The 13,593-nt window shown below is 44.5% G+C and overlaps 1 protein-coding gene across 2 annotated transcripts; it reads right to left on the bottom strand.

Moving 5' to 3' along the window:
* Window positions 1-241: 241 nt before the first annotated feature.
* Window positions 242-13,064, bottom strand: rbfox1l (RNA binding fox-1 homolog 1, like). 2 transcript variants are annotated; one of them, XM_012829188.3, is made up of 12 exons: window positions 12,623-13,064; window positions 8,220-8,453; window positions 5,131-5,310; window positions 4,971-5,024; window positions 4,754-4,846; window positions 4,546-4,621; window positions 4,072-4,140; window positions 2,937-3,075; window positions 2,487-2,526; window positions 2,210-2,280; window positions 2,009-2,090; window positions 242-1,702 (listed from the first exon to the last, which is right to left on the bottom strand). In XM_012829188.3, exons 1-12 carry the CDS (start codon window positions 12,707-12,709, stop codon window positions 1,658-1,660), a joined length of 1,170 nt encoding a protein of 389 aa, XP_012684642.1. In that variant the 5' UTR covers window positions 12,710-13,064; the 3' UTR covers window positions 242-1,657. The 2 variants fall into 2 exon arrangements, with proteins under 2 accessions (XP_012684642.1, XP_031432058.1); XM_031576198.1 differs by lacking the exon at window positions 12,623-13,064 and adding an exon at window positions 9,366-9,431.
* Window positions 13,065-13,593: the final 529 nt, after the last annotated feature.

Below are 13,593 nucleotides of genomic sequence, written 5' to 3'. Positions count from 1 at the left end.
AGATAGTTTTAAATACATTCTGTTTGTGCTAATCTGTCAGCCGACTGATGGAACCTGGCTAATCACTTGTTTGCCAAGCAGAAAGATGAAAGATGAAAGCTCCGCTAGGTCAGAGTGACACACAGAACCGCACAGGGAGAATGACACAGGGGAGGATGTAAAGAGCACACCAAGGCAGCGAAGGACTGAGGAAAGCTATAACAGACACCAGAAAAGAAAGGATAAGAAAAGAAAGTGAAGATAGGATGACAAAAGGGAGTTTTATTGAGAGAAATAAACAGCAGAGTCACAAACTCATTGAAGTATGTACAGTACCCAGACAGCAGCTGAGGTTAGAACAGATCCAGACTTGACTAAACTAGACAACTGGACCAGCGCCAGAGGTGCGTTCAATTTCACGTTTTCTTTGAACTTTTCAATTTGGGAATTTTTTGTGTAAACATTTCAAATTTTAAACTGTAACCCTTTAGTCCAGTGTCCATGTTTGCTCGCCGAGAACTACCTCCTCAGACCACTTGTGTGTGTGTGTGTGTGTTCGCAATGAACTCAAAGCAAACGAAAAACGGTTTGAAAACGTTGGCAGACATTTGCCTTTGCTTTGTTATTTTGAACGCACCTCAGATCTGACCCTGATCCAGCGTGGACCTACCGGACCAGCACCACAACTGGACTTGAACTGTTCCAGCATCAGCTGCTATTCAGGGTGAAAATAAGGGATGAAGTATGACACAGCAGAAAGAGATGCACAGCAGGGAAGGAATAATTAAAGGAAAAAACAGAAATAGAAATACATGACAGCAGTACTCTAGAGAGAGTTAGTTAGTGAGGTTTGCTTGGCACCAAACATAGCCACTTAAAAATATTGCACATGAGAACTCATAGCCTCTCAGCATTAGGCTTGTTAATTGGCTGTACAGCACATATAAGATGAGTGTAAAAACAGCATTCTTTTGAAGTGTGAACAACGTAAGCTTAAATCAGAGGTAGATTCACAGAGTTCGTCTGAGGTGTGTGTCTCTAAGGCACTTCCTCTGCGCCTGTGCAGTTGCTGTACCTCACAGTTTGTCATTTTCTGAGAACTACGTCATCCCACACTCAAACACACACACACACACACACACACACGCACACACACAGAACAACAACACAACCACCCATGTAACACACAAACAGTGCCCTAAACACGTCACAGGAAACACAATTGTCCAAAAGAACTTGATCTTTAAAGGCTGTATAAAATGATTGGCTCTTAGAAGGGAGAAGAACCCAAGACTGTGTCTTAAAAACAAACTGTACAAAATGAAGCCCTGTAAAGTTGCATTGACCTATTGCCTGTACGGAAGTTGAGTTTCTCCATCAGTCTGAGCGAAACTCCCTATTTATGGGTTGTGGAGGGATCTGTGTATTTAGGGCGTTTTTACCAAACATGGGTCTTCCACAATTCTGTTTTAAAATAATTATCCTAAATAATTATATCATAAATAATGTCACCCTTTCTTTGGTACTACAATAAATACTTTGAAATTTCCCTACAGTATGTACAGTCACATTAGAGTATTTTTGGGAGTGGGGGTGGGGGCTACAGAGGACATGACAGAGCCTTTTCCAGGATGAACTCTCAGCACCTGATGTCCTAGAGGCCGGGCTGCTCTGGGGCTCAGTAGGGAGTGAAGCGGTTGTATCCTCCTCTGTACAAGCTTGCCTGTGAACACAACAGATTAGACGTTACAGAACAGATAATTTTACTACTCTGTTAAAACATTCGAGAGACTGAGATCTGAGAAATTAATTGGGCACATGACTGATTGACATATAGCATCAACTGAAAAAAAAATACTAAAGGTCAATTTGCCGTCTTATTGTTGCTATGGTTACAAAATATCTCAGCTGTGGCCCCACACAGATCAGTGAGTGCGAAATGCAGAGACGTCTGTAAAAAAAGGATTTAACATATAAATAGATAAATAAATAAATAAATAAAGATGGAGATACGACCCTAAAACCTCACCATGGTTCCAACTCCATAAGTCGTTGTTGGTCCAACCGAGTGGTGATAGGGGTCTGTAGTAGAGGCGTACACACGTCCATACCTAGCGCACAAAATGGTAGGAAATGTGTAGTTTTGTGTAAAACATGATTTTAAAACACGTATGGTGTTGAGCTAAACATGATGAAAAGTCTGTGTGCTGACAGTAGTCTGACTCCTTACCCATCACTGTAGGCTGCTGCCGTGGCTGCTGAGGCTGACTGGGCTACTCTGTATGCTGCAGGATAGCCTCCCTAGAGAGATGGAGAGAAGGGAAAACAGAGAGAGAGAATGAGGGAAGGAAAGAGGGGGGGCATAGAGTGAGTCAGAGGGAGAGAGAGAGAGAGAGAGAGAGAGAGAGAAGGCATAAAATGGAGGAGAATTATAAGTGAGGTGCTGGTACACAGCAAGTTGGAATAACTGAGGTGTTGCCATGGCAGTGGCTCTTTCACAGACTTACATAAACTTCGGTTCCATACAGGCCATCCTGATACACCACACTGGGAAACCACAGAGAAGAGAAGAGAACATCACGTCACCGCTCACTTGAATCAGACAGAAAACATGCTAAACCTAATAAAGGTTCAGAGGCTTTAAAGGCACAGTCTGCAAATTACACCCCTCCCTTCTGTGCTCCTGAAGCAACGTGTTGATTGGCTAGAATTGTTTATGGCTCGGTCTGAGCCACTAGGTTTGTTTACCATCTACAGAGCCAGGACTGTGTACGAACACTGAACTGTTTTTGAGGACACACTATCTGAACGGACAGATAGAGGACCATGAGAAGCAACTGGCTAAATTTGACACAAAGTGCTTTGGATTAGAATCGCGGACTGCACCTCCAGTCGCTAATACTCTACCCTTTCTCCACTTCTCTAAGTTCCTTTCCTTGGAGCTGTCCTGTACTTACCCCGGATAGGCTTGGACAGCAGTGGGTGCGGCTGTTGCAGCTGAGCGAATAGTGTTGTAGACTGCTCGACCACGCCCTCGTAAGGCGGGGCCTCTGTAGGATAAGGTTGGCGTAGGCATAGGATAGGGGAAACTGGCAACTGAGAAAGAAAGAGAGGTTTGTGAGACGAGGGAGATTTTTTTTATTTTTTTTTTTACGAGTAACTACAATCATAACATTACCACTCTTATTCTAGTCTATACATACAGTACAACAATGTAAGAGTCTTTCTCCATTCCAACTCCAGTCAACAGAGCCAGCATGCGGAAAGAAGTCTGAAGTTTCATGTTGCAAGCTTAAAATTGAATCAAATGATGAGATCAAACTTTTGACTCAGAGTGTAGCTGCAGGAAGAGGGAGATTTTGATAATATACATAATTTATGCACACTGCATTACGTGGAAATAAAAAGTACTGACATAAATTTCATGACAAAAGCCACAGGAACTTTGGGCAAGACTACAAGGAGAATTCAACCAAATCACATATGGTAGATGGTAAATATATATTTATGCTATGTGAATGCCTCAGAAATCTACCCATTTACACACCGATGGCAGAGGCTACTATCTAAGGTGCCAACCTGCACATCGGGAGCGATTGGGGTCTCAGAGTCTTGCTCAAAGACACTTCGACACTTGGTAAGGAAGAGTTGGGATCGAACTAGCAACCTGAACCACTCTCACCCCTATCAGTCCACTGTGGTGCAATCCAGTTATATTTAGGTCACTAGGGTCACTGGGGTCTGTTGCCAGCTGTGGCCGACCCTGGACAGCTTGTTATTGAGGGGTGGGGGCTCTGCAAGCCAGAGAGATAGCAGAGATGAACTGAGATCTGACATACTGTAATTAGATATTTTGGATGTTCAGAGGAGCTCAGTGTGAGGCTAAGAGAGGCAGCTGTGAGCCCCAGGGCTGGAACATGGCGCTGAGGAGAGACTGACCTGTGTAGAGCTCAGGCGCGTCAATCAGAGACGTGAGGGCAGGGAAGAGGAGAGGAGAGGAGAGGAGAGAAGAGGAGAGAAGAGGAGAAGAGAGAAGAAAAGAAAAGGAGAGGAGAGGAGAGAAGAGGAGAGGAGAGCTGAGGAGAGACTGACCTGTGTAGAGCTCAGGCGCGTACATGGCTCCCATCATCGGGTTGGCTCCCATCATCTTCCAGCCGGTGGCTGAGGCAATCAGAGATGTGAGGGTAGGGCAGGGCAGGGAAGGAGAGGAGAGGAGAGGAGGAGTGAGTGAGAGTCAGCAAGGGCAGGACAGAAAGAGACTCTGTATGTGTGTGTCTGTGTGTGTGTGTGTGTGTGTGTGTTTGTGTGTATGTGTGTATGTGTGTATGTGTGTGTGAGTGAGTGAGTGTGTGTGTGTACACGTGCACGCACGGTTGTGTGTGTGTGTGTCAGTATTTGTTTGTGTGTATGTGTGTGTGACTGTGTGTGTGGGTGGTATGCTTTGGTTTATGTGAACAGAAAGAGACTGTGTGTGTGTGTGTGTGTGTGTGTGTGTGTGTGTCAGTGTCTGTTTGTGTGTACGTGTGCGTGTGTGTATTAATTAGAGAGAGAATTGCTTTAACACACCAGCGAGTTGATCCGTACTGTTCACCAACGGAGTCTGGGGCTTCTTTGTGACTACTCTGGCTGTAGCATTATTCACCTGCGTGAGGAAACGCTTGTCATTCTCTCACAAAACAGAAGAATAATCTAGTAGCCGTTAGCAATACCACATCATTATAACAGCAGAAACCGGATGTGGTTATGCCATCCAAGCTCCTCCTCCTCCTCTCACCTCAATCTTCCTCCCCTCCACGATGGTTCCGTTGAGTTTCTCCCTAGCTCGATCTGCCTCCATAGCGCTCTCAAAGGTCACAAACCCGAAGCCCTGCGTGGGAGAGAGAAAGGGGGGGGGGGGGGGGGCACGTGGTGAGCAACAGATGTGAAGGGAGGAGAGGAGGAGAAAACACGTGGTCAAGTGAATCATCGCCCCTCTGTCACTTCATATTCACCTTTGACCCTCTCTCATTGAAGATGATCTCCACATCCAGGATCTTGCCAAATTGCTGTAAGACACCAGGCCGTTCTGTTACTGTGTGCTAAACTGGGCTACATCAAAAATGAAAGGCTAACACACACACAGTGTGGCTGTGACGGGCCTCTGTCTCCTACCCCAAACATTTGCCTCAGGTCGGGGTCGCGAAATCGGAAGGGGATGTTAGAGACATGGAGCCGTTTGGGCTGGGCTTTGCCAGACCCCTCGTCATCACTTCCACTTCCTGCTCCACCCCCCGTCTGCACGGAAACGCTCAGAGACTGAGAGTCAGAGGTGACGGGAACCAAGGAGTCATCCTGGCGGAAGGAGAAATGGAAGAGAGATGGAGGAATGGAGAGAGAGAGGGAGTGGAAGAGCCGAGAGGTGGAGAGACAGAGTGAGGTAGCAGAGAGATGGAGAGAGAGGAAATCAGTTAGAGGGGGAGAGTAAGGGAAAAAAGTTAATGCATTTGTTTACCACTGCCACAGCTCTTTAACAGTATGCTCTAGTTTTGCGCATACTTATTAAATTCATTTTACAGTTTTTGACTAGACATTCGCAATGAAGGTTTCAGCATAGCACTGCACTGAAAGTGCCCCCTCTTAGAGTGACCACAAACAAACCCAACAGAGCATTCTCCATCCAGTGCTCCCTCTCAAGCAACGTGAGGAGGCGTCAACCAGTCTCCATTTTAGTGAGGCGTCCACATACATGCCCGTTAGGAAAAAGTATCATCCGGACAGATTCAGCTCAGAAGTTGACATTCAGAGCCTATTATTTTTTACAGTGTGTGTCTAATCCCCTGACCTAATTTATAAAACAGTGGTGTGTAAAGAGCCTCACCAACACAGACCTTTGGGAGAGCAGCAACTCATTGCTATATTGTAAATATTTACAATATAATCAGTGATATCATAAAGCATTTCCTTGAATAGAAACTTTCTGTAAAACTGAAACACCAATTAAAATGCCCTCATGCAAAATCAACCCGTATGAGAGTAACTGTGCGTCAAACCCAAAACATCCACCATCCCACAATGCACCACGATGCCAGTGTGTGTCACAGCCTATCTCATCAAACTCAACAAAACTGTTATATCCGTCAAAAACCAGGATATTAAAGAAACCCAAAGAAAAGGATGAAAAATGTATTAAAACATTGGTGAGCGTGTGCAGAGGAAAAAGGGGTCCAAAAACAGAAAAGAGAGAGAGAGAGAAAAACAAGAAAAAGGCAAAAAATTAAAAAAAATCTCAGAGAGGGCAAGCTTGACAGAGTGAGGTGAATTAGCTGCTTGAGATACAGACTCTTTATGCAAAAAGGAACAACACTTTAATTAGCTTAGCCTACAGTGAGGAGAGAGGAGTGCGGAGAGGACATATAGAATGATAGACACAGAAGAGAGAGAGAGAGAGAGAGAGAGAGAGAGAGAGAGAGAAGGTGCAGAGACAGAAAAAAGGGGAAAGAGAAAAGAGCATGAATGAGTTGATGTTAAGTGCTTGCTCTTTGATAGCCTGCAGAACTTTGTGTTGATTACCATAGCTGCTCAATGAATTCCACCGCACGCATCTCCTCACCGAACGCGCTTGTCATTACCAGTGAGGACATTTCGGCTGTGGGATTCATTCAAAGCGGATGGTGAACACTGCAAAGTCTATGCAACACGGAACCAAAGGCTAAGCACTTAATCCCAGCAGAGTCACACTCAGAGAAGACAACTGGAGGAGTGCAGAGGAGAAAAATAAAACGATGAAAAAGTGAAATCAAATGAAATGAATGGCACAGGAAGTGATTGGCCGCACAGGCAAACAGTTGCGCAAAAAGCTGAGGTGTGTGGGCTAAGGGGGGAAAGTTCAAAGGTCAGTCTAGGGTCATGGTGCTGCTTTTTTGGCTGAGGTTAAAGTTAATTACTCAAGATTCCGAAGGAGGGGGACTTGTATTAATAGAGACAGCAGACACAGCAGGGGAAGACACACAAATATAGTGTCATGTACGCACACACACACACAAACACACACGCACACACACATACACATAGACACACTGCATTTATAACATGTAGGCTTGCCATGGCTAGCTACAGTGGTTGAATCAACTTGTGTCACACAAACACTGTCGAAACCTTGTCCTCACACACGCAAAAAACACAGACACAATCCTAAGTGGAAGGGCTGGATTTGGGAGTGGGGGGGGGGGGGGGGGACACAGGGGGGGGGGGGGAGTAAGGGAGGGGTAGGAAGGAGGGAGGGAGAGAGAGGGAGAGTGGGGTGGTAGAGGGGTGGGTGGGTTTCAGTTAAGTGGTGCCATCATGTCACGATGCAAAGTGTTTTCTGAACCTGGACGATATTTCAGGAGGGGGGGGGGGGATCTTCTGGCCTGCCTTCCCCCTCCTTGGCGACGTCTCAATATCCGAAAATCAGGATCATGTAGTCTATTGGTGGGATATATAATACATTTGACCAAAAATATCAGCAGTGAGGAAGCATCACAGCTATCTGCCTCAGACGCTCACACTGAGTTTACACTGAAAATGCCATTCATAGCAGAAAAACAAAAAAAGAGACAACATGACTTTACTCAAACTTCCAGTAAAATGTCATTATCTGAAGCTGTGTAGTGTGAAGTTTGGCTGTGTGTGACAAAATGCTTTTTTGGAGATGATTCTAAAATTTTCATTGAAATAAAAGTTTTTAAAAATCCAGTAAAAAAAAAAAAAAAGAATTCTTACACATATATTACCTGACCCCTTATTTTTCCTCAAAAGGGTTTATTTGTTTTCCTGAAATATAAGGTGTGTGTCATTAAGCCTTTAAGCATTTGTTTCTGTACACTGTATTTATACCATGCCATCTGTTGACAGCTGTTGCTTTGTATCAAATTATTTCCCAGCCCTAGACACTTTATTTAAAAAAAAACAATTCCTTCCCTGAGTCTCCCCTCTCCTGTCCTCTCTCTCTCTCTCTGGGCCAACTGGGATTGCCTTACATGGCAGCCAGAGGGAAGGTACACGGCCTGCTAAAAATAGCTCACAGCGGACCCGGCAGGGTGGTCTCAGCTACCCGAGATAGAAGCTGGCTCAGAACAGATCCGGCCCGGACCGGACCCGATTCTGACCCAGATCTGGTGAATATCCTGCACAGCTGCTGTCTGAACCCCAACCCCCCCCCCCCCCCCCCCTCCCCCACCCCTTCAAGCTGGTCAGACACATGCCGAGTCATCTTCTCTTACCACGCTATTGGCTGAGAGGGAGTCCGGCCCCTCGTGTGGGCCCTGAAACACCCTGAGCTGGTGGTGCTCCTGGTACTCTGAGCCGGGGTGGACCGGGCTGAAGTCCAGGGGTGGCAGCCTGCCAGCAGGCGTGGGAGGGCCCTGCCCAGGTGGAGGATAGGAAGGGGGAGGGGCGTACACCTGAGGGAGGTTGGGGTCACCACCGGTTGGCCCCGCCTCCTGGCCGGGGGTACCCTAGGGGGAAGAGCAAGAACGGCATGGTGACAACCTGTGACTAAAGAAGTGATGAAGACCTGTTTGTTTGTCAATAAGATCAACAGTGATACGTTCACAATATTTTCGGAGAGTGGAAAGATCTGAGGTGGATACAAAATACAAGTCAATTCATGTTCCTCACGGTCATTTAGAGACGGTTACACTGCACTCTGATACGCTGTAGTGTTGCAGTGTGGAGTGCTAAGATAAAGATAACTGCTACATTGGTTAAATATCAGCCACACCAGGATCTTGAGAGGATTTGTTGTGGCCAAAAGTGACTGAATTTGCGACGAGAATTCTCAAACAATCGCAAATAATGTAGAATATTTTGCTGAAATATTGCAGTAATAAGAAAAATGGAAATCGCTGAATTTGAATTTGCAGAACAATACGGGACATCACCACCAGGGTGTCTCAAGTAAAATACAATTATATTTTAACAAGCCTTCCAAGCCACTGTTATGTAGATAAGTTTGATATCATATCAGAACAGTTTTACAGAAAATACAAGAGTGTCCGTCAGCACGAACAAAACTCCTGCACAGACAGGAAATTACAGGAAATCCATCACTCCAGTCAGAGCAAACCAAAACTACTTAAAAAGTGTTAATCACATCATTTACTGAACCTCAAACTGGAAATCCTGTGAGACGTATCAAATGTGTGACTGACTTGTCTCCCAAAACAAACAAAAATCATTTGTTTCTAATTCTGGGACATCAGTGAAGTTTGGGGTTAATTTCAAAATCACAACAGTTTCCACATTCATTCATCTGCCTGACAACATTTCAATCAAAGCACAGAGCATACAGGTAAACAGAATAAATATTTTGTCTACAATTGCAATGACCAAAGAAAAGACAAAAAAAGAATAAAAGATGATCTTACCCCCTTACTGCATTCCACTCTCTCTGTTAGACCCCACAGCAGCTGACGCATGCTTTAATGCAAGTCCCCCACCCGCCCACTACAACATAAGGTCCCCCCGGCAGCCAATCAGAGGCCTGGACGGCTGAACGCTGAGTGGTTTTCTCGCCAGCTGCGGTCAGTTGTGCCTGTCAATCATCTCCCTTCCCCCAAACTCTCAGCACCCCGCTAAAAGCTTGTCGAGCGAGGGGATGCAGACTTTAAGACTATACCCATCTTTAATCTTATCTCAGCAAGGTGACATGAAGGTTAGATAGCCTCTGTGGAATTATTCCAGAATCAGCCAAGAGCAACCATTTGTATCTACAAAGGAATGACTGGAAATCTTGTCATTTCAATATATGTCAAAATATTATTCACCATTGAGTTTGCTTTCATTGTTAAGGACAACAGAAAAGCTATGACAACTAACACAGAATGGTACACTATATGTTAAGATTCGCCCATCTCTGTATCCCCCTATCTTCTACTTATATATATATATATATATATATATATATATATATATATATATATATATGATATGGGCTTATAGATAATATGATATAATAATGAAAATGTAGGCACTTACTGTATTAACCTAAATTGAGCACAGAGTTTTAACAGTCTACAATCTACATAGTTAAACAGCAGATTAAGACGTGGCCTAGTCTGGAGCACACCAGTCTTGAATGATTACACCCTTTCTTCTATCTCCACATGTGTTTTATTGCGGAGGGATGTTTACATCTAATATGGAGTGATCTATGCTGCCCTTTTGGTGTTGACGTGATGGGCTTTACTAAATCATGCTGGAGTCCATGAAGTAACTGGGACGTGTATATCTGGATGGGGACATAGGACACACACATGGGCAAATGCACGCATGTGTACACACAAACACACATAAGCATGCACCCATTTATATGTAGACACACACACACACATACAGACACACACTGAAACATGTATGTAAACAGGTATATATAACACGCAGAGGTGAACCAGATATCTTGTGCACATACACACAGATACACACACACACACACACAAGCACAAATGCAAGCACATATGTTCACACACACACACTTTATCTCCGCTGTATTGTTGCCACCCTCCGTCCACCCTTTCAGACCCTTACCATACAAGGATATGGACAGAATGTTTGTGCTAGATGACCAGTTCTACCAGATATCTCTCTCTCAATCACACAAACACTTTTATGTATATTTACATCTAACTAACTTTCTCTTTCTTGTCTTGCCTTGACACAATGACACAATGCACACAAACACCTATCGTATGCATCTTTTTTTCTGGATCACCATTTGGTGCCCCCTACCTCAATCCTTGTCAGCTGTCAGTGTGAGGGTCAAAGGGCAGTGGCAGACTGCCAGGTGCATGCTGGGACAGCTGGAGGGGGTTACACTGCTCAACAAGCGCTGTCACTGTGGCCTTTAAAACAGGTTCACGTTACTGACAACAGCCTCACAAATGCTGGCTATGGACATGCTGACAACCACACTCACTCACACACACACACACACACACACACACACACACACACACACACACACACACACACACACACACACACACACACACACACACACACACACACACACACACACACACACACACACACACACACTCTGCTCTCATAACTAAACCCAATTTAAACTCGTGTATCAAATGACGCCTAGATTACAAGAGGATATCCCTGTAAAACACTGCTGATGTAAAAATATATCCAACACATTTGAAACATGTGTCCTTCTAAGACATCCTTAAAATGTTGCTTCACTGTTACACATACAGTGTCACAAAACAAAACAGACCTTAGTAAACAGTAATGCACAAACGCTTGAAACAGATCTCCATATCTCCATATCCATATCCAACTTCACATAAATCGTATATATCACAGAGCGTGTGTCTTGGTAAAGATCTCCGTCCTAAATGCAATATCCTATGTCTGCTATAAATCTGCGTCTTACATATGTATTTGTGTGTGTGTGTGTGTGTGTGTGTGTGTGTGTGTTTGTGTGTGTGTGTGTGTGTGTGTGTGTGTGCGCGCGTGTGTTTGTGTGTGTGATACTATGCACCTTGCCCTGGCTGTAATAACCTGCTGGTGTGTGATGCACGCCAGAGCTCTGATAGTGCTAATCTATGTGGAGAGGCGCTTGCTAAAAATACAGTTTCTATCAGAGAACATCAGGGGGAGGGGACACACTCCAGACCCCCTTCTTATCATCCCAGACCTGGAATTCACTAACGGGGTACCACACTATTCACACAACCACTAAGCCCCCTCTTACCACTACCACCACCACAACCCCCCCTTGAAAACAACCTGTCTGCAGACCCCAACAACCAAGCACCCCGACCTGACAGGCTAGATATATATATAACTGACACAGAGACAGTGTGTCCTTGCCAGCCCACACCCCTGTGACAACTAGTTGGAGGTTTCGCAATCGCAGATCAGGCTATTCACCCCCTTCCCAGCAATGTAGGGGAACATGACTATTCCATGTTTCACATATAACATGCTAACCTAAAATGTGCTGACTGCCACAAAACTATGGAGCTCTGTGGTGTTGGATGACAAATGTTGTGTATTTGTTTTAAAAGGTCACTTCATGTTTACAACCAGTTCTGCTTCTCCCCCCGGGGCTGGTCTTTGTGACAGGGAGCTTCGGGGTCTTGCACAAGCTGTCTGAGACAGGACGTGGCTAACTCCAATAGTCAGGTTTGAGATTTAAATCATGGTACATACTTCATCAAAAACCTTTGTGTAGTCTGTATGTACAGAGGACTGGGGGCAGTTGCCAGTTTTATAAACACCTTGAAAATAAAAAACGATCAAATGTATATTATGTCATAGATATATAGTACGTACATGGCGATGAAAGCATGCCCGTTGTACATACTGTATTTTACTTATTTTAAGTTTGACAGCAGCCATAGTGACAGGAAAACTTCCAGTAGGCAAGCATTCTGCACTCTCATTCCCCTCATGACTGTGAGGTCACCTGTCAGAGCAAGCAGTGCTTTCAGAAGGGACAAGAACAGCATGAAGGTTAATGTCTGCCTAGGAGGACCCAAAGTCAATGGATAGAATAGAGTATAAAAGAACAAAGTGAAACAGGGTATGAACGAAACTGAGTGAAGAATAAACAAAGAGAGGAGAGGGAGTGAAGAGAGAGGGAGAGGAATAGAAGGTGAGAGGGAATTACCTGTACAATGCCGGGGTAGCAGGAGGCTGTCTGTGGGTAGACGGGGAGTCCATACGGCTGAAGAATCACAGTAGGGGAGGAGAGCATAGTGCATAGCCAGGCAAAAGGAAAAGAGAGGAGGAACAATGGAGGGACGAAGGAGAAAAAAAGTGAGGGGAAAAGGAGAGGGTGGAATGCAGACTGAGAGAGAGGTGAGCCAGGCGGAGGAGCAGGGGAATTAGAATCCAACAGGAGAAAAAAAGAAGGAAAGAAACAGAAGTCCGAAATCAGAAGAGGAGCAGCTTTTAGGTCACAAAAAAAAGAAATAACAAAAACTAGAGTTCCATGGGGAAACACACAGAAGAGAAGACAGAGACAGCCTGCCTTGTTGAAAGAACAGGATATCGCTGAACTGACTGGGCTCAGGAGAGCTAGCTAGTGTGTGTGTGTGTGTGTGTTTGTGTGCGCGCGTATGTGTCCATCTGTCATGTAGTCACTCTGACATACTGAAACACATGTAGAGAGTCCTGTTTCAAGGCTGTATTAATAGGCCCTCTCCTGCATGTAAGCTTGAGGTTGCACTCTTGCACTCACTCTTGTGTGAAGTTCTGTTTTCAGCATAAAAAACACTGTTTAACAAAGAGGCTTAATGCAAGGAAATAATTTCTTTAGTGTCAAATTTAGGAAAACCACTCATATTTTAAATGTTTTAATGTACCCTACACTGTGAGTGACACCACCATGTGCAGGTAATGTGTAATCCTGGCTGATACTCAAGAGTGGTGAAGAACCAAGTTAGACACACAAAAACAACACTTAAATACACCAGTGTATTCAACTTTGACATAGATACATGGCATCAAACTTAGCTTTGCATAGGTTGGTTTATGTAGAAATAATGCATAGCTGCACTTGCGTCCCTGTACGTCTAACGGATATAAATGAGCCAAATAGATGTTTAGGCCAGGTAACATATGATCACAGAAAAATTT

The sequence above is a fragment of the Clupea harengus genome, chromosome 11, assembly GCF_900700415.2.
Source record: "Clupea harengus chromosome 11, Ch_v2.0.2, whole genome shotgun sequence".
NCBI classification, from domain to species: domain Eukaryota; kingdom Metazoa; phylum Chordata; class Actinopteri; order Clupeiformes; family Clupeidae; genus Clupea; species Clupea harengus.
Note: the sequence above shows the minus strand (reverse complement) of the source record. Positions and strands in the feature narration are given on the sequence as shown.